The sequence below is a fragment of the Aotus nancymaae genome, unplaced genomic scaffold (assembly GCF_030222135.1).
Source record: "Aotus nancymaae isolate 86718 unplaced genomic scaffold, 86718_ANA_hifiasm-v0.15.2.pri h1tg000040l, whole genome shotgun sequence".
Classification (NCBI taxonomy): domain Eukaryota; kingdom Metazoa; phylum Chordata; class Mammalia; order Primates; family Aotidae; genus Aotus; species Aotus nancymaae.
This window is the reverse complement of record NW_026988454.1, coordinates 91198700-91220904: the sequence shown is the minus strand read 5'-3', so window position 1 is coordinate 91220904 and position 22205 is coordinate 91198700. Positions and strand designations below refer to the sequence as shown.

At 35.4% G+C, this 22205-nt stretch overlaps 1 protein-coding gene across 2 annotated transcripts in view; it reads right to left on the bottom strand.

Annotated features, from left to right (window-relative positions):
* Positions 1 to 22205, bottom strand: part of COL12A1 (collagen type XII alpha 1 chain) — a 121965-nt gene that overhangs the window by 76105 nt on the left and 23655 nt on the right. For both annotated transcript variants that reach the window (XM_064360915.1, XM_064360913.1), the window contains exons 11-14: positions 21375 to 21647; positions 18158 to 18430; positions 15680 to 15952; positions 5875 to 6147 (exon numbers count right to left, since the gene is read on the bottom strand). In XM_064360915.1, coding sequence (XP_064216985.1) covers positions 5875 to 6147; positions 15680 to 15952; positions 18158 to 18430; positions 21375 to 21647 — 1092 coding nt within the window. The remainder of the gene's footprint in view (positions 1 to 5874; positions 6148 to 15679; positions 15953 to 18157; positions 18431 to 21374; positions 21648 to 22205) is intronic.

Below are 22205 nucleotides of genomic sequence, written 5' to 3'. Positions count from 1 at the left end.
TATAGAAAAAGATTAAGCTAAATGAAATTCAAAATCAGCCAAGAATCTTTCCTGATTTTAAGAGAATTTTTCATGTTCAAGTGATCAAGAACCATTTGAAACAACTAAGAAACCTGAAAAGAAAGATACTAAGAAAAATAAAACACAATAATTTTCAGACACTGGGTATCAGTTGGCTCAGGACACTGATCCCTATGAAGGATGAGGAACAAAGGGAAATAGGTTCTGTCATTGCCCAGCTATTGCTTGGAATTTCCAGGAAAGAAAGGGGAATCCAGCTGGAGCCTGGTGGCCTCCCTTAATTGACAAGATGCTGTTCCAAGTCTGGAGAGCTCAGAGCAACCAGAACTTGAAGAACAGAGTACCGTGAAGGAGAGAGTGCCACAGAGAAAATACTTGAGTCTTCAACCTAGGATAATCAATGCATATGTGTGAGAAAACCATCCAAAGCCAGAGAAAGAACCAGCCCAAAGGAGCCCAGGGAACAATTTCCTGAGCTCACATAGGCTTACAAATGTTCCTGCTACCCAGAAGAGAAAACCTCACAACTCTAGGGACATCATATAGGACATTTAGTAGGTGAAGGTCTCAAGAATGAGGCAAAATTAGTCCTAAACTGAAACAGTTTAAAAGCAAATGTCAGATCAAACTATTTCCAAGTAACTTAATTGTATTCCAGAATAAAACTTGAGAATATTTATAACATAAAAATATCTAGCACCCAAGCAAATAAAATTCACAAAATCTGACATCTAATAAAAGTTACAAGCCATGCCAAAAAGAAAAAAATCATAATTTGAATCATGGATTGAAGGTCTCCCACCACTAAATTCAGATGTTGAAGTCTTAACCTTCAATGTGGTGATATTTAAACATGAGGCCTTTGCGGAGGCAATTTGGGTTTAATAAGGTCATAAGAGTAAGGTCTTACCCTGACTGTATTGGTGTCTTTATAAGAAAAATAGTAGACACCAAAGAGCTCTCTCTCTCTTTCCACATTCATAGCCTGAAGAAAGGCCATATGAGGACATAAAGAAAGGTGACCACACGCCAGGAAGAGAGCCCTCATCAGAAATCAAACCCTACCAGACCTTAATCTTGAATTTTCTATCCTCCTAAACTGTGAGAAAATAACTTTCTGTTGTTAAAGCCACTCAGCCAATAGTATTACCTTTTGTTATCACAGTCCAGAGTAAGACAACACATAAGAAGAAGAGAAATCAATCAATAGAAACAGAACTAGTAATGACATATATTACAGAATTAGACAAAAAAGATGTTAAAACAGTTATTACACTATATTTTATATGTAACACTGGTAGAAGAAAGATTAAGCATTTTATGTAAAGATATGGAATGTATAAAAAATACTCAAATCAAACTTCTAGAGATAAAAATAATATCTAAAATGAAAATTACACAGGATAGTATTTACAGTAGATTAGAAAATGTAAAGAAAAAGATTAGTGAACTTGATGGCATAATAGGACATGAAACACAAGGAAAGAAAAAAAATGTTTAATGAACGGTGTATCAGTGAGCTGTGTGATAACTTCAAGCAGACTAATGTATGTGTAATTAATTGGAGTACCTGAATAAAGTGAGGGTGCAATAAATAAAATATTTGAAAAAATGATGGGATGCATTTGTTCAAATTTTATAAAAATTATAAACTCACAGATCCAAGAAATTCAGTGAACCCGAAACCCAAGAAACATGAAGAAAACTATACCAAGACACATCATAATTAAATTGCTTAAAATCAGTAATAAAAACAAAATCTTTAAAGCAGTCATATATTTTTTAAAAGACATAATATGTATAGAGGACAAAGAAAAAAATGATAAAGTAGGTAAATTCAATATATGGTTATGATGGTTATGAATTTCACTTCTGTGAGATTAAAAAATATAATTTCAACCAAGATTATATTGGCTGCAATTTTTATTTTTGGGTTTAAAGAAACTAAGAGAACTCTCAGAAAAGTCCATCACTTTCTGGGAATATTAAAGTATATTTAGATTAATCATCAATTCTCTATTATTATTCTCCAGGTAAGTGAACTATTAAAAGGAAAAAAACTTTATATATAACATATATTATTACATAAAAATATATATTATATAAACACACATATATGTACTTCCAAACAAAAAAATCTAAAGAAATAATAATATATAAAAAATAATCTATTTGGATTATTAGCATTACCAATTGTCACGAATATCAAGTAAGTTGATGGGTGGCTAACAGTCTTCTAGAAGGGGTTGTGCTATAATGTGTTTTTCTCATCTTTTGTTTCATCTCTCAAAGGTTTACTCAGTGGAACAAGACATCCTCTCTCTTACAAAATTTTTTAACCAATTTCACACGACTCAGAATTTAGAAAAATAAAAACTTAAATCTTACGAATGTTAATCTAAAAAGAAATGCAAGTTTCAAAAAAAGGGATACCAAGCTTTAAAATGTTTCAAAATTTAAACATGTTAATAACAGCCAAATTAATACCTCATACCTTGATATGCTGTAATGATCTCGCTTATATTCTTGCCTTTTAATTAACTCTTTAAAATAAAGAAACTGAATTTAAATACAGTACAGCATATCTCATCCTAGTTTTAATGGGAAACTGGATTTTAGGGAGAAAAAAAAATCCTTGTTGGTTTCCCATAACCAAAGAGCAAGAATTTTTACACCATCGATAGACTACCACATGCCATTAAATGCTGTTACACCCTCTCACATTGTGAGTTATTTTCATGCTTTAGTAACTATCACAAGACACTTTTAAACATCCACTGTACCACTGCTAAGCCAGTTGCCATAAATTGGAAGATCAATAGAAAATGTCCCTCCTGCTGGTTTTCTAAACCCAATTCATGGTTTTCATTGTTTCAACTGTCTGCATACCATGTCTCTGAGTTTCAGGTGAAAGCAATCCTAAAGACATTTCCAAAATGCCCTCTTGGAAGCAGTTGTGAAACTTTAGGAGCATGGCCTAGGGATCCTGCTGAGTTATCCACACCTTAGGATTCATCTACCACCTAAATAGCAGATCTCACTCAGATTTCTGAAAATACTTTCTATACAACAACAAAATGATGATAGAACAAAGAAACATCCATGACTTCTTTCTTATTTACTTAGACACTTGAGCAGTTTTCATATACAGTTGTCCTTTGCTATCCGTGGGAGGTTGGTTTCAGGATCTTCCATAGATACCAAAATTCTCTCATGTTCAAGTTTCTGATGTAAAATGGCATAGTATTTGCATATAACTTATGCATATCCTCCCTAATACAGTAAGTCCTGAACTAACATTGTTAAATAATTTCTTGGAAACTGCAACTTTAAATGACCGACATAAGGAAACCAATTTTCCAGAGGTTAACTGATATAAAGAAGAGTTAAGTTCCTATGCCATATTTCTGATCATGAAAACATCACCAAACTTCTCAATAAATAAAATGCTTCTCATATGAAACACTGATATATATGTGAACTATATATACATTTAAGAAAGATTAATAAAAACAAGTAACATAATCATTCACCCATTTATTCCAGTTCAGGGTCACAGTGGCCAGAGCCTGTCTAAGTAGCTCAGGGTGAAAGGGAGGACCCTATCCTGGGCACCCACACTCATTGAGGCTGGGACCATGTGGACGTGCCAATTCACCTAACGTGCACATCTTTGAGATGTGGGCAGTAACTAGAGTACCTGGAGGAAATCCACACAGAGATGGAGAGAATTTGCAAACTCCACACAGATGGTGACCTCCACCAGGAATCAATTCTGTTTTCTCATCAATGTTATATTATTCAAGAACTTGTTGAACTTTAAATCATCTCTAATTTACTTATAATACAATGTAAATGTCATATAAATTATTATTATATTGTATTTTACTGGTATTACTATTTATTGTAGTATTGTTATTTGTTATTGCTTTTTTAAAAACATTGTCTATCAGCAGTTGGTTACTTTTGTGCATGTGGAACCTGAGAATATGGAGGACCAACTGTGGCCTAAAAATGAACGTTTTATTCCTGCCAAGTCTGCTCTTTGTTCGAAAGAGGTTTTCTGTTCATTAACCTTTAAATCAATCAATTAGCCAAGAAATACAGTGTAAATTTCTTAGGTGCTCATCTTCTGAGATACACAAGTCTATTTCATTTCTGCCACCATATTTGCTTTCAGCGACAACAAAGCTCATGTAGACATTTTAAATTCCAAATAATTATCTGAAGTCTCCAACTTTTTGGAAAAATACAAAATGGAGAATAATTTTTAGAGAAAAATATTCCCTCTAAATATATATACTTTTATAATTTCTCAGCCACATGAATTGTATCTTTACTCCTACAAATAACTTTAGTTCTATGTGTCATGTATGGCCTAAGTTTACAATACAGCTTTTCTTTATAACAAGTGAATTTCCTTAAAAAAGGAGAACGAATTTCTACCAGGTTCTTAAACTACATCAGCCAATATATACCAGACACAAGATTTTATTTAATACCATAGAAATCAATCATGTGGCTATCTGAGAAATATGCCTTCTCACGTATTTAAGTTTCCTATAAAGAAATTAATTTTTTAAAATCTGGTAAATTAAGATAGAAATTTAAACTTGAACATATAACTGAGCTTGCAAATAATAAAAAAAGAAAATGAACTTAGACACAAAAATTTTAGTTCAAGGACAACTTAAAATCAGGATATAGGACTTAACTGAAATTGCTCATGGTACTTCTCCCTCTCTCTTCCTTTGCCAGAAAAATCACCAAATTCCTCTACTTCTTTCTTATAGAAGGAAATTCATGAATGCCCATTCTTTCTCCTTTTCCTAAAACCTTCCCAAAACAAAAAGATTAAAGTTTTCTCCTACAAATACTTAGAAATGCCCATGCTTAACAAATGACGTTTTGGTCTGGCTTGGTTTCAATTGTTTGTTTTTAACAGATTTTATATTATTTTAGAGCAGTTTTGGCACAGAGATTGAGCAGAAGGTACAGAGATTTATCATGTACCCTTTCCCACCTCCACACATGCACAGCCTCCCCCATTATCAATGTCCTTCACCAAAGTGGTACAGTTGTTACAACTGCTGAACCTACACTGACACATCATCACTCAAACAAATAACCCTGTAGGAAAGTGAATTAAGATATCCTGACACATCCTTCACTAGCCAGGTGATTATGATAGGTCATTCATAATTTACAAAAAAAAAGAATATTAGTGAGATTGAGGTAAATCTGAGCGACCAGAAAATTGAGTGGGCTTTTGATTTGACCTTACCAAATATAATAGAAATAAAGTAACAAAAATAGAAACTAAGTCTTGGTTGTATGATAATCATAGTATCAATAGCCACCCATCATTTATTAATCATCTCTAAGTGGCTAGGCACTATGCTTGACGCTTCGTATATTGTTATTTTATACAATCCTTACAACTCTAAGAGACAAGATTTATTATCTGCATTCTACAGATTAGGAAACAGATTCAAAGAAGGTTAAGTAACTTGACAAAGATCGTGTAGCTATACAAATGTGCCTGAATTCTCTTTGCTTCATAGCTTCTGGTCTTGTTACTAGTTGAGTATCCTATCTAGTCGATCATCGCACCAGAAAAAGAATAAAAGACAAATATAGGTAATTGAAAGAGACTCAATATTTCAAAATTTGATATATTTTTAGATACTAACCTACTCTGAATTTAAACCAAATTCTTTACAAGTCCTAATTCCTCAGTCTTCATTCATCATGTAAAGAAAAAAATTTAAGTGATTGAACTGCATGTCACTTGAGCTGATAACTATTGGGTAGCACCAGCACACACCCAAACACACCCATGATGTTACCTACATTCAGTTGTGGCATCTCCAGTCAAAGGTTCTCCTTCTCCACTGCTGTAAGTGGCAAATACCGAAATTCTGTATTTGGTCTCTGGCTGCAGATTTTCTATCATAGTATGAATGGCATCTTCAGGCAGATTTTTCTCTCCAGTGTCAACATCATCATAAAGTGATTTCCATGAGACCCTGTAACCACGAACCATTCCTGGAGCAGATGTCCAATAAGCCCCAATTGATGTGTCAGTGATGTCTTTAGTAACTAAATCTTGAGGAGAACCACGTTCTAGAATAGAAATTAAAAGAGAATATGTTTTTAAAATGTCTGGTAGGTATTTAAATATTAATATTCATTGATCCTGGTAGAGATTCTTACTTGCTGGACTCAAACACGATTTGTCTAAAATTGCCAATTTCTTCTTTCTGAGTTGTCCATCCCATTCTACTAGTGGAAAAGATTGATGCAATACAATTTTAGAATTATATTTGACTCCTACCTCTTAGCCTTGCCCCCATATGCCTAGTAAGATTAGAAGGTCCTTCAGGACAAGAATGGCATACAAATTTGAAGGAGTACTTGTCTTTTAAAAAAATTTTCAAAGGAAAAATGTATCTAAGCCCAAAAATTTTATCACATTTCAGTCTGCCTTGTGACATGGCCCATTGTTCTCAAAGATCGTCCCTACCATGATCTTTTCCTCTCTGATCTACTTTAAATAAACTCAGTTTCAATGCATGATCTACAACAACTGCAACAATCTTATATTACTTACAACACTTAATTCCAACAACTGTTTCCTGGTGAAACTTTTATTTGCTCATGCAGTTTAAACAGTAGCAGTGCAGCTGGGCATGGTGGCTCATGCCTGTAATCCTAGCACTTTGGGAGGCCTAGGCGGGCAGATCACGAGGTCAGGAGTTAGAGACCAGCCTGACCAAGATGGTGAAACGCTGTCTCTACTAAAAATACAAAAATTAGTTGGGCGTGGTGGTGCACACCTGTAATCTCAGCTACTTGGGAGGCTGAGGCAAGAGAATCGCTTGAACCCGGTAGGCGGAGGCTGTGATAAGCCGAGATCCGGCTTCTACACTCCAGCCTCAGCAACAGAGCAAAACTCGGTCTCAAAAAAAAAAAAAAAAAAAGGAGCAGTGCAAACTTTCAATATAGCTTAACCCTAACAAAACTAAAAACCACCAATTCCTTTGGAAAACTTAAAAGTGATTAGTCACCAAAATAAAACATCCCACTTGTTCTAGTTGACCAAAAACGTCTGCTACTAAATTTTGGTTCTTTCATTCAAACAACAACAACAAAAAATACAACCCAAGTGGAAAAACATGGAAACCTCAACTTAATAGGAGGCACAGATGTCTTTCAATAAAATCCTCACTTTCCATGTTTTGCATGTAAGGTAAAAATACAGGTCACTTAATATTGGCTACCTTTACTAGGGTTTATGCCACAGTATGACATAAATACAAAACTATCTGCTTCCCAGCATACATTTTACAAGTAATTGTTGTATATTCATGCAAATGATATACAATGCTCTTACAAGAATTTCGAAAACTATTATTTCACTTAACTCGAAGAGTAAAAATGAGTATCTTAAAACTACTCATAATTTAGCACTTATATTTCAGCACAAAAAGTAAAGGTAACAATGAATGAAAAAGAAATCTAAGTGGACAAAAACCTAATCATATATGATTGGATTTAGAGAAAAAAAATAAATGAAACAGAAGCTCCGCAGCCTACCAGACCCCAAGACCAAATGGAAAATTCTATAAATAACTTTAACTGCTGACAGCACATCTCATCTCTGGAAGGAAATTAGTTACATATTTCACTGCAACCAAGAATACTTATTTTTAAGAGCACATTGAATGTTTTCCCTCAGCTCTTAAGGCTAATTCCCATCTAAAAGTCTTCTTTAGCTGTCTTTGCTAGGTAAATGGTCATACACATTTATATTTTCTCTACATAGAATATAAAAGTACAATTTAAAACTGTTTGTTTTATTCAGTTTGGTTCTGGGTTTCTGTTTTGTTTTTTATTTGTTTTGATAATCTATATCCCAACAACTAGTCTCTAAGTTTTAAATGTACAGCACATTTTTCCTTTGCTTGATAAACACCATTTTCAATATATGCCTTTTCCTCTAAATTTTCTAAATTGTAGTCAGGAACAGCTGTTGTGAAATAACTTGCGCTTGAAAGCAATTTTGAATTTAAATGAGCTGTATTAATGACGTTTCAAAAACGTATTAAGACCAACAAGGTTAACTAGAATGTGGGAATTTTCTTCTAAATTAACGCTGGGGTAATTTTAAAACAATTTCAGCTTTATTTTTCCCAAAGGTTTTGCTTCTCAACCTCTTTTTCTTTCTACAGCACTAAATTTGTGACAGTGTTTATTTCCATGACAACAGACATCAATCTCATAAACACAAGCTAATTATTTCACTGTGAGAAAAATAATAGGAAGATAATTGTGGTTGAAGCAAAAATACATTCACAAAGATATTTCTGGGCTTAAAACAAAAGGATCTAAGATCACAAGACATGTCTCCCCATGGATTTTAATAAACTATTTTAACACTCTCAAGACCTGTAAAGCTAAAACAAAATACTAGTAAAATGCAATAAAGACCTTTGCCAAGGTTTATCAATATTCTGAAAATAATCTACAAAAGCACTTTTTAAGATGCAAATTAAAAATCAACTAAAAAATATTTTTAAGTTCTAACTAATGGCATGACAGCACTATTTTGAGTGAACAGTGAGTAAGTTCTCAATCTTCTCAATCTCAGAGAAAATTCCAGTAAAAACTATAGTTTCTGCCTGTGGTATTTAAAGGCACTATTTGCAGGCACTGTCATTACAATATTCAGTGTTAGTGACAAAGCAATATAGGCTCCAAAGAAATAAGAAAGCTAGTTCAATCCAGATGCCACAGTAGAGAAGATAAACTGCTTCAAATGAGTTTCTTACATGTTTATCAATCAGTTTGATAAGACTATTCCTAAGTATTAAATCTATACTGTTCTCAAACACATTGATAATTTTTTTATTTTTTTAGGGAGGAGGACTGAGTATTCTATCGGTTACATTACAGCCAGGAATTTTGAGAATAAGATGTACTCATGGCAAGTAAAAGCCCTTGAATTTTTAAAACATAAGATCTTGGTTTGGCTAAACATCAGATTATCAAAAAATGAAGCAAGTGGATTGCACCCCGTGGTACAGTTGGCAGGATGGAAACTGGCAAGTGGCCGAGCTGGTCTTGGGGCCAGGTGTGCAACCATCTGAGCAGGTCACCAATGTGCTGTGCCACCTCCTGGGACCCTGGGGCCCTCAGCAGCAAAATAACTTGACTGGACCCGAACCAATACACAGAATGACCTGAAAAGCCAAGGACTGGACCCTACCCAAATCAATTAAATTGGAATATTTAGGGATGCACCTAAGTACTGGTGCTTTCTAAACAAATCTGCCCTGTGATTCTAAAACCTCTACAATTCTTTATTCCTTCCCCCTTTTTGCTTTTCTTTCTACTTCTCCTCTCTGAGGTCTACAGAAGCATTTATTTGGGAGGTGTGCTGGGTGAGTATGGGAGGGAACCTCGTATCTGCTTTCACAAAGAAATGGTGTTCCTTCAAAATAAAGACAGGTGTGGTAAAAGTAAACTAGTCAGAATCATTACACACATGATGCTCTGTAGGACAGCTGGATGGTTTGTATTGTGTGTGGTTATATTGCCATGTACAGAAAATCACTCCTTTAGGTCGCAAAATAAACTCAAGGCTGACCCTCAGAGAACAGAGAAGATGATTTAAGCTTTGCATCACATCTTCTATCCATGGACACATGTGGGATAGTCACTAGTCTCTTCTCCCCCGCATCTTGTCTCAACAGGAAATGGCTCTGAACATACATATGCTTCTTATTGAAGAGCTGAGCGCATTTTCACATGAATGAAGTTCTAAGTGTTACCTGGCAAGGCATTTGCTGGGTTCAATACATTGTTGTTTTTGTCCTGACTCTAAGGCGCTCCAGACATCAGTAACTACAGGAAGAAATTATCTGACTTGTTTTGGTTTAGTTTGGTTATATTGGGTTTAGGCAAGAGTCCCTTTTTAGAGTACCTAAGAGGTAATAGGAAAGAGAGAGGGAGAAGGAGTAAAGATGTCAGAAGACCAGTCTAGAGGCCATCTCCAGGAGAGATTACTGCTCTTCGAAAGGGGAAGGCATAGAAACAGTGGCAGTGAACAGAAAGCAACTCGAGTAGACTTTTTGCCATGTAGTCACTACCTTTCCCTGAACCTGGATCCACTTCTGCTCTAGCAGCAGCTCCCTCCCTTCTGAGGTCCTCCTCTTCCTTCTGTGTCCCAAGATTTACAAATATGTATCTTATGGTTCTGGGGTCTGTTCAGGTTCTTTACCTATGTGGCATCATTTTGAATAATATTTAATCTTAGCACTTGCTTTCTTCTGTTCTGGATATATGCCTGTGCTCTCTTTATTAATTTTATCTCTGGTAATAGAAATTCTGGAAATCATTTCAAACAAGTCATCATCTATAATGATGATATTTCTTTATTTTTATTTCTTTGATTCTATCTCGAGTTTTCCCTTACACCTTATTATTCCTAGTATAGTATCAGTATAGGTATAAATGTCATAAGTTTAAAGGTATAAAACTCTATCAGGTTTTGAAATTTGGCTACTCAGCATTTTTGTCCTTATTATAAAACATATTTACATCTATACAAAAGCCATTTTTCTGGTGTGTGCTCACCTATGTTTCTGTGCTGCTTTTGTGGGAAGTAATTCAAACAGGTCTCCTTCTCATGATCTGAACATCTTGAAGGGGTTGATTCCTACACTGCTTTTTTCCACATACCACGCCAAAAAACTAATGCCTCATTTAAGTATCTTTCCTGTTTCCTTACCCCTTTTCCATTTGCTTTCCGAAAAGCAAATTATCATCCAATTCAAACATAATTATAACACAAATTAGCCAATGATGATAAACGAAAAATTAATCATCATTAAATAAAACTGTATGTCATCTTACAGATTGTTCCAGCCAGCTTTCATTGACTTTCATATACCACTTTCAAAAATAGAAGTTAAATTGAGAATGTAATGTAAACTCTCTTCTAAATCAATTTGTCTTTTCCGTTAGAGCTCAACTCAAAAGTCATCCAACTTTCCACAGCAATACAGAAGACCTGCTTCTGGATAATGCTCATGTGGAAATACATTTGATTTACAACCAATGAACTAGAGCCACTATTCCAAAGGACAAAGTTCACTATTGATAAGTTAACTCAGCTACCTTAAGCTATACACAGTTTTTTAAAACATCTTAATAATTAAATTACCATTCAACTTCAAAGCCTGCTTGAGCAAAAAACTATTTCTTCCATAATTATTGCCTTTCCACATTGCCTTCAATTTTTATCTGACAAGCAATTAATTCACAGAAAAAGGAAATACAAATTACTGTTTGGTGACTGTGCTAAAGTTCCCTGGCAACATCTGAGTTGTTATACCCAGAATGTATGATTTTTCAAATTATGAGACAGCAGTAAATAAGGGAAAACACAGAGGCCTTGTTTAGTCCATCTTTAAAGGGCCCATGTTACTCAACATCATGCAGAATTCCTGAGATGTGCTAAAAACCTCATTGTAACAAAATGTCAACTGAATACACTTAGTTTGATCTGTAGGAAGCCATTGATATCTAGGACACTGGCAGGTTGCTACAGCAACTGAAACAAAGAAATTCTAAAAAGTCATATTTTCCATAGCCAAAAAACAACATTCAAAAATTTAACAAAAAACACATTATTCTCAAACTGAAATTCTCATTCATTTGTGATAAATCTCTGAATTAAAATGGGTATTATTTACTGAGAGGTGTACAAAAACAGATTTTCCTCCAAGTACTAACAGTGACAATTAAAAGTTTTTTTCAGAACTTAAAGTGCAATGACATATACAGTAGTGTTTTCGTAATTACATTGTCTAACTACTCTAACAACAACAACAGGGGGAAGAAACAATGTAAATCAAACCTAATGACTTGTGCTCACATTCCTCTGAAGTTTGGATCTGAAATAGGAATAAGCACTGCCTTTGTGACTCTATTGCATACAGTACTACAGCCAACCATGAACTTCCCCAACGCCAATGCTAATAAATCTCTCTTCCAGCAACAGGGGAATTTTCTGATCATTGGCTGCATTTCAAAAAAAGTACTAGGAAACAGATTCAAGTTAGGGATGACTGTAGATCACACTACATATTTTTTAAAAATACAAAAAAACAACAACTTTCTTTCCTATTGAATTGAAAGCCATAATGAACATGAGGTAATCTATAAGATGTCCAACCTACAGAATGCTCTTGCCGGCTGACACCATGCCTCTGGACAAAAGAAACATTCCTTCAAGTTCTGCTCTTACCACCTCCTCTCCCAAGAGAAAAACAGATTAGAAAAACAGCAGCCCTCAAAAGCAGTTGCCTGGCTCTGTTTCTGGGCTTTCCACTCCCTGCATTTACCATCATATCCTATTCCTGTATATGGTATGTGGATTTGGCTAAGTTAATACAATAAAATGAAATGGAATAACCAGGAGCAAAATCTTGTATTATTTTCATTTAGTCACAACTATGCTTTCACATATTTGTCAAGTTTACCACACATAATGTAATGGGATAAATATGTTAATCAGTCTGGCAGCTCTTCTGGTAATCCTTCATTGCAGTAAAGCATTTTAGTGTAAATGAACAAAATGTCCATTGTAAATTATTAGAATTTAGTTAGAAATTAGCTGTATTTTTTAAGCAACCTTGTAAATTATCTAGCTTTCCTTCTTCTCAGGAAATAGGAAACAATAGTTTTTAAAATTTATTTTACTATGTATTTTCCTTAGAAATTGTTTCTGATCAAAGACACGTACGTGTGTGTATACTCACACATGCACACAAGTTGGTAGATTTTCGATACCACTTGTGCCGATCTATAATATTATAAACAATATAGCAACACATCTGGCTTACAAAAATCACAGCCTAGTAGAATGTGCTTCCTGTAAAATTAAAAAGTACATTTTGTTAAATAAAGTTTTTAATATATTATTCTTGGCAAAAATGCCTTAATTTTTAGAATTGAGAAGATTTTTATGGAGCATAAATATATTTTTAAAAGCAAGAAAGCACAAATGAATACCAGAAGGTTAAAAGACACAACCAGAAGAAAAACTATTAAATTATTTCCAAGATACTCCTTATAAAGAAGAAATTTTTGGTGGATCACGAGGTCAGGCATTTGAGACCAGCCTGGCCAACATAGTGAAAACCTGTCTCTACTAAAAAATTATCCGGGCATGGTGGTGGGTGCCTGAGGTCCCAGCTACTCGAGAAGCTGAGACAGGAGAATCGCTTGAACCTGGGAGACGGAGGTTGCAGTGAGCTGAGATTGCGCGAGTGCACTCCAGCATGGGCAACAGTGCAAGACTCTGTCTCAAAAAAAGAAAAAAAAAAGAGAAGAAAATTTCACAAATACATTCTATATCTATCCTCTAAAAAATAAAGAGTGAAAGTTTGTCCTCTAAAAAAATCAAATGATCAACTGATGCTAAAAATTTGTGGAAAGCATATGAGAAACAGAACTTCAAAATGTCCAAAGAAAAGGACAAATATCTCCAAAATTCTGGATGTTGCCCCAGATTGTAAAGATCACATGTTTTTGTTGTTTGGATTATGTCTGTGTACTTAAGGCAATTTCTGTTTCTACTTATTTCTTTCAAAACTTTTATGTCACCAATTATATTTGAAATACTAAAGCTATACAGTTGACAACACGGGTTTGCACTGTGAGGGTCCACTTATATGCAGATTTATTTCAACCAAATGCAGATGAAAAATATAGTATTCCCAGGATGTGAAACCCACCTACATAGTGGGGCCAGCTTTTCACATACATGGGTTTCCTCTGGCCAACTGTGGGACTTGAGTTTGAGAGGACTTTGGTATATTCAGGAGATTTTGGTATATGCAGGAGTCTTGGAACCAATCCCACCACAACCCTGAGTATATCAAGAGATAATTGTGCTTTTAGATACCAGATTTAAAGTTAATAAGCTATTTCCTCTTGATGAATTTTATATATATAGTAGTATTTTACAGTTTCCAATGAGTTTCACTTACATTCTCCCATTTGATCTCAACAATAACTCTGAGAGGAAAGAGGGAGGATAATCATCCCCTCTTTATAGATGAATAAACTAAGGCTCAGAGGGGTTAAAGGTTTACTCCAGGTCACACAGCTAAGTAGTACAACCAGGACTCTTCTGATTGTAGGTACTTTATATACGGGTATTTAATCTTTTATTTAAATCTTTTTCTAGAAACAGATTTCATGGACTATGGGAATTTAACTCTTGATCACTTTTTTTTTTTTTTTGAGACAGACTTTCACTCCTGATGCCAAGGCTGCAGTGCAATGGCACAATCTCGGCTAACTGCAACCTCTGCCTCCCAAGTTCAAGTGATTCTCCTGCCTCAGTTTCCCAAGTATCTAGGATTACAGGCATGCACCACCGCACTCAGCTAATTTTTTGTATTTAGTAGAGATGGGATTTCACCATGTTGGCCAGACTGGTCTCAAACTCCTGACTTCAGGTGATCCACCCGCCTCAGTCTCCCAAAGTGTTGGGATTACAGGCATGAGCTACCGTGCCAGCAATCACTATTATTTTGATTACAGGTTTTTAATTTATTTGTTTTTCATTCTTAAGTCTTAAAGTTTCTAAGAACTACCTATTGTATGCCTTGTCTTGCTAATTACAATATCTACAACCTTCCAAGCTCCTGGATCCATCAACTTTGATGGATACTTTGCTTAGTCACTGTGATTTCATATTACAAGATACTTCAGATTCATTTTCTTCCTATAATCATTTAAAATAAGTCATATAAAATATGATGATAAAGAGAAGGGAAGCTATTGCTGATCGTCCATGTAGGCCCCTAACTATAAGACTGAGTCACATCACAGGATTTTTAGCATTACAATCCATTCTCACTGCAGTTCAAATAAATGTGTATTTTCTCTTCCTTACATTATTTACTTACCAGCTGTGGTGAGTTAAACCTAAGCTGCAGTTACATCTCAAAAGATCCTAAAAAATATAAAGTCCTCTGACCATTAACTCTAGAGAACCAACGAAACTGCTCCAGTCTTGTTGATGTTTCTTACCAAGTACTTTATCGCAGTCACTTTGAGCATCTAATACAGAACTGAATTTCAGAAACCTCTTATAAAACAAATAGAAACTTGGGTTCTGACATTTCTTGAGCTTTTACACATAGCAAATGAAAAGAGCACTTGAATGGAAGTCAGAAAATGGCTCTTATCTGGACCTGAAAGATAGAACTAGCTGCATAAACTTGGCCAATCCAAACCTTCTTCCTTCATAGATGTTTCCCAAGGTCTCTTCCCACTCTGAATGTCATACACCTATTCTCCTTTTAACCAATTCACGGAACTGTAAACACATTTCTTTGGCCTATTGTGGATTCAGCTCCCCAAGGCACTTCTTCCTAATCAAATTTAATTCTTCAGTTGCTTACATTCTACGTCTCTGAATAACAGACAGCTTTATGGTTATTTTTCAATATACATTCTTTTTAAGAGAAAGGATTGCACACTTCTAGATTCATTCTCTGAAAACATTTTAAGCTTCTTAGAGGCAGAGCCACAAACAAGTTCCCAGATTTTCAGAAAATATGATAGTAATTACCTTCAAGTGTTGTTCCTTCACCAAAGAGGGCATCTCCAGCCCCAGACGCATACAAGGCTGTCACAGATAAGGCATACTGTGTCCCCTCCTTCAATCCCTGCAGCACCATACTGGTTTTATCTCCCCTCACAGTGACTTCTTGAGTTTCACCCCCTGCCACCGGGGTATATGTGACGAGATACTGTTTCACTTTTCCGGGTGCCCCACTCCAGGATAATTTCATAGTAGACGTCGTTGGGTCAGAAACTCTTAAGTCTCTTGGATTCCCTCTAACTTCATTAAAAAATGACAACATCATCAAAATCCATTATTTAATAAAAATGACTTGAAAAACACTTTGTTACCTTATATATGCATGTGTATGACATCAAATTTATATTCTGGGTGAGACAATGAAATTTTAACTGTTGGCTAGCCAACAAAGCTTAGACATCTCTAAATCAGACCCTATGTGTTAATAGAAACAAGGGGAAGGACATCCAATCCCTTTTCTGTGTTTACAAAGATTAAAATCTTCCATGTAAAATCTTTCATGTTAGAATATTTCCTATAAAATAGTTTCTTGTATTTCCCTAATCGTGGAAGAAAGCACTGCAAAATGTATAGACATTGATTAGTATTACAATGTAGATTTTCATTCCTCTAAGAAACCTTCAGTAAAATAGTTAATCAGTACGATGCTATGAACATCTAAAGATAACACCCAGGAACTAGTTCTGATATAATAAAAATGATAATTATAAACATAATGCTATCGCTGGGGTAAAAAAAAAAAAAGTAAGAGAAAAAACAGCCTAAGTGAGACCCAGCCCTTGGTACAAATCCCCAGGGACCACCCGTCCTTTTGCAGTTGTGATGCCATTTCATGACTTTCCTTGTAGATTGGTCATGTCCTCTTTGAAGGGTCCTAAGGAACCCAGCCCTATGTTACTCTCCACCGAGCACATAAAAGCCAGCCAGTTTTACTCCAGAAAATAGAAAGATAAAGAGTTATTGGATTACATCATGGTGCCCAGAACAAACAGCCCTCGCCTCTCAGCAAGAGAGAAAGACAACGAAGTAATCACACGTCACCAATGGAAGAGAGGAGGAAGAAAGCAGGTGAAAAGAGAAAGCCTCTATAGCAGAAGAGGCTAACGAGCTAGGTTGCAGGGGGAAGAGAGGAGAGTGAAGCAGTGGGAGCAGGAAGAGTGATGCAGTGAGGGAGGGACATTGATGCAGTGGGAGGGAGGGAGAGTGATGCAGTGGGAGGAGGGACAGTGATACAGTGGGAGGAGGGACAGTCATGCAGTGGGAGGAGGGAGAGAGATGTAGTGGAAGGAGGGAGAGGAAGGCAGTGGGAGTGGGGAGAGTGATGCAGAGGGAGGGAGGTTGGTGGGACGGAGAAGGGTGATGCAGACCAAGCTATAATGGATACTCCTTGTAAATGTCTGCAGTAGGGCAGTAAAATCCAAAAACTCATTTATTAGCTATGTGGTCTTGAGTTACTATTTAATTTCCTTAGCCTCAATTCTCTTATAAAGCTGAGATGATAATAATAATAACATAAAGTCTATGCAGGGATTAAATAATATATATGAAAAGTCCTTTATACATAACCTGACACCAGACAGGTACTCAGTAACTTTTCATTATTGCTAAAGTGTTCTTAGCATCATTACTGCTATTTTTAAAACATTACAGCTAGGAAATAAAATGGAAAATTATGAATGCCTTATTTTTCACCAATGAAATCACATATTAAACATTAATAATTTCAACAAATATCAGAATGTATCCTGGGATCCTAATCAATGTATTTAAAGGAAAACAAGTTAATGTTTAAAATTTTTTCTAAAGAAGTAAATCTTCTATTTCAATGGTACATAGCAATTTGATTTTTAATTCCTAGTCATCCTTCAATTTACACTAAAACATTTAATATTATTTTTAAAAGAATATTGAGTCTATATCATAGCATTTAAACTCTGATGACACAAAGTTGGGTGCAGTAGCTCACACCTGTAATCCCAGCACTTTGGGAGGCCAAGGTGGGTTGATCACCTGAAGTCAGGAGTTTGAGACCAGCCTGGCCAACATGGCAAAACACTGTCTCTACTAAAAATACAAAAATTAGCTGGATGTGGTTTCGTGTGCCTGTAGTCTCAGCTACTTTGGAGGCTGAGGCAGGAGAATCTCTTGAACCCGGGAGGCGGAGGTTGCAGTGAGCCGAGATCAATCCACTGCACTCCAGCCTGGGTGACAGAGGGAGACTCCAACTCAAAAATAATTAATTAATTAATTAATTAAATTTTTTGACACAAGTATATAATATCATGATTAAGTAAAAAAAAATTAAGTCTAAAAGGACTATGGTCTAACATACTCAAATAATTGAAACAAAGTGCCTCATGAGTTTTTTATCTGGATAGTTGTCCCAATTTTCTCCTCTAATCTAAGAGTTTGGTTGTCACAATATGACAAGCATATTTCCTCTACCTTCTTCAGTGGCTGCATTTCCAGTTAATGGAGAACCAGGTCCTGAGAAATATTCAGGAATTACAGATACTTCATATTTTGTGTCTGGAATCAAGTTCTCCAGCGTTCTTCTCCTCTGATTGGGTGGGGTAGTAACTTCTCTGCTTTCTCCACCAGCAACTGGTCTATATAGAATTCGATATCTTAAAACTCTCCCTGGAGCTTGAGTCCAAGTAATTTTAAAACTATCTGTAGTCTCATCTGTCACCTTTAGGTTTCGAGGTGCTCCTTTTACTGAAATAAAAAAAAAAAAAACAGATGTTAAAACATAAATTGACTGACTTTATAGGAAAAATACAAAAACTAGTTTTTTATTATTGATTATCCCATTTCTCTAAAGAAATCCATGAGCAATTGATTTGCAAACATCCTGGTTTCTGTATTCATTTAGCCAGAGATTAAATTCTGAAGCAGTAAATATGTATTCTACAATATCCAGAAACTATGTACTGTTAATTTTTTAATTAAATAAAGATGTATATAATAGTAAACTTTTAAAATAATATTCTATCAAATGCTAAATTTATACTGCTATAAACTTCAAGAATAAAAATAATTCATTTCTTTGAACATAAGCAGCTGAGACTTTCACTTTTACTACATTATCTCACAAAACTAGGAAAATGACACCTAACACCCAGCTCTACCATATCTACCCACCCAACCAAACTGTCTTATCCAGTCAGTCCCACACTAGCTTTTTATCTATATAGTCACTTGACTTGGAGAATAACTGGACCACACATGGGATGGAACAAGCAGAGAATAGGTACTTATTGAATGCTTGAAGCTAAGGTGCACTATGGGTAACACTCACAGACTCATAATTTTAAATGCATTTTTCATTAAGCCTAGATGAGAACATCATTTGGTTTTGTGTTTAGTAAACATGTTTAAATGACCTTCTTGTTCAATGGGGCCAACTGTCTATATGGACAACATATTCAGGAAAGATGAACTACAGGTTGTCTTCTCGGTCCACTGGGGTGAAAGCCTAGTACAACATGCCTGGCATGTATCTCACAGACATTTAGAAGTTTACCTAAAAATTCAACACATCAATAGATCACTCCAGGGAGAAAGAATGGAAGTATATCTCTCTAGAAGAGAAAGGAAGGAAGTATATCTCTCCAGGAAAGAAAGAAATAGTAGTTGGCCCACTTACACCCATGATTCATTTTGTATTGGAAGGAAAAGATTAAACAAGTCAGAATAAATCAGCAGATAGACTGATGGGTTGGAATCCTAGCTCTGAAGCTTAATAGATTACCCAGCAGCAAAACATGACTATTTGTAGGATTATTTAAGTAGTTAAATGAGATAATCTATGGAAAATGTTTAGCAGAGCACCTGACACATAGCAGGAGCTCTATAATTGTTAGTTTAATGAAAGCATTAAATTGGAAACTTTCTTATCAACTGAAGAAAATTTAAATCCCAGATTCCATTACAGACAATATAACTGAACCATGACCAAACTCTATTGTAGTAGCCCAATGACCAAAAACTAGAGCGTGTATGAATGGAGTGGCTTCTACTCAAAAACCCTGAGACAAGTCCTCTCTTGAAACAGATTTCCCATCCCCCTCCCAAAATGCTGAAGAGAAAGGGTCAGGGTCATCAAGCAGAAGTGTGGGCATTACAGAAAAAGCATCAGAAAATCAGAAATATCTGAGTATGGCCTTCTCCTTTATATGACCACAAAAGTCATAAGATAAAAGGATATATTAGGTCATTTAGTTTATGTGATGACCTTCAGGAAGAAATATACCTAAACCATACCAAAAAAATAGCAATCTTATCTGAAAAATGTTTCAGAGAAAAAAGATTCTCTAGCTATTATCAGTATAGTACTCCAATGTGCACCATCCCGGTCAGCAAATACTTATTTGTAATTATCTTAAATTCCTCATACTATTCTTTTAGGGTCTTTACCTCCTATTCCCAGTGAAAAGAAGAAATAACAATTGACATCTATTGCGATACTTTGCTATGCTTAAGTTCAAGAATAATTGCCTTGCCTTAGTTTTTCGCTAAGCAACTTAAATTGGTGACCTTAAATGTCAAATGTCACGAAGTATGTTCAAATATATTTAACTCTATCCAGTAAGGAGTACATATGTAAACAAATACTGCTTAAAACATTTGGCAAAATTTTGCACACCATGTTCACAGCAGTAATATTTGCAAAAGGTGGATGCAGCCCAAATGTCCACTGATGAACGGAGGTAAACAAAACGTGAAGCAGGGCGCCATGACACATGCCTGTAGTCCCAGCTACTCAGGAGGCTGAGGCAAGAGGATCATTTGAGCCTAGGATTTTGAGGCCAACCTGGTTAACATACTAAGAACCCCATCTTAAAAGATTGTGGTGTATACATACAGTGGAATATTATTCAACCATAAGTAGAGAGGGCATTCTGACACACGTTACAACATGGATCGACCTTGAGGACATTTACTAAGTGAAATAATCCAGGCACAAGAATACAAGTACTGAAAGATTCCTCTCAAGTGAGGTAGTTAGAATGATCAAATTCCTAGAGACAGAAAATAGAATGGTGGTTTCCAGGAGTAGGGGTAAGGAGGGAATGGGGAGTTAATGCTTAATGGGTACAAAATTTCAGTTTTGCAAGTTCTCAAGATGGATGGTGGTGATGGTAGCACAACAAGATGAATGTATTTAATGCTACTAAAATGTGCACTCAAAAATGGTTAAAATGGTAAATATGTATATTTTACCACAACTTTTTAAAAAGAAAATAAGTAATTGATAATATACTTATTATCTCTCTATATATATATTTGCTGTAACTCCGTAAGTACAGTAAGCAATTTCAGAAAGATTTAAGACATGGCATTCCTGAAAAGTGGGACCACAAAAAATGGACAAGCAGTATTTCAAAAGTTAATCCATGATTATTATGGATTAATAATAATAAACCTAGCTCTCTAGGTTTCTTAACTTCAAACTCATCAAAAACAAAGTCTAAGGTTTTTTACTTAAAAGTTTTTTCTTTTTTTAAAAGCATTTATGAAAAGCTGTCTTTTAAAGATGCCAATCTTACAAAGGCATTGGCAATTCTGAACTGTAAAGCAGATGATTATTACAAACCGTAACTCTGTACTGCAATAAATTATTTGTTTTTGAAAAACAATGACAGAAACCCCCTCACACCTTCTGCGGTGGTCTCCTCTCCAGCTAAGGGAACGCTGAAGCCATCCTCATACTCCGCAGTCACATTGACCAAATACAGGGTCTCTGGCTTCAGGTTGCTGAGAACAACACTAGTACTCGATGCTGGCTCCACCACAGTGACCTCCTCATCCCCAGTCGCTTCCTTGTAGGTGATGTGATATGAAAAAACATTTTCTCCAGCTGGAGACCAGTTGGTTTTGAAACTGTAAGAAGTCACTTCTGAAAAACTAAGATCCTTTGGAGGGATGTAAGCTATTTAAAAAAAAAAAAAAGGACAGTTAAAATTTTTTGAATCTATAAAACAAAAATGTACCCAATAATTAATGTTTATAAAATGGCTTATATTCATTTGGGAGAATGGTATTCATTGAGCCCACTGTACTGAGTAGCTCATCTATACTTGACCATTGAGAGAAAGCCCCCCAAGTTACAACCCAACAAGAGATCTTGATTATTCACCTTGACTATCCATAATACTAACTTCTGTTATTTAAAGAGGTGATTAAATTTGAATGTGAATTTTAGGATTCTTAAAGCGGTAGTAATAGAATGGCCTAGTTCACAGCAGGAATATTTAAACCATAGCAGACCTCAAATGCACCATCCACATTTTTCCATTCATCCCTGGTACTTGGATATTAACCTTTGGTGGTTTGTAGACAAATACTTCAAAGTAAAAATTAAGGAATTTTTCCCAACAACAAAATATTTCTTAAACTATGCAGTTATTAAACTAAATCATAGAAAGAGGCAACATTTAACACATACAGTATATCCTTAGGGGACACACATCAAACTGGAGAGACAAGA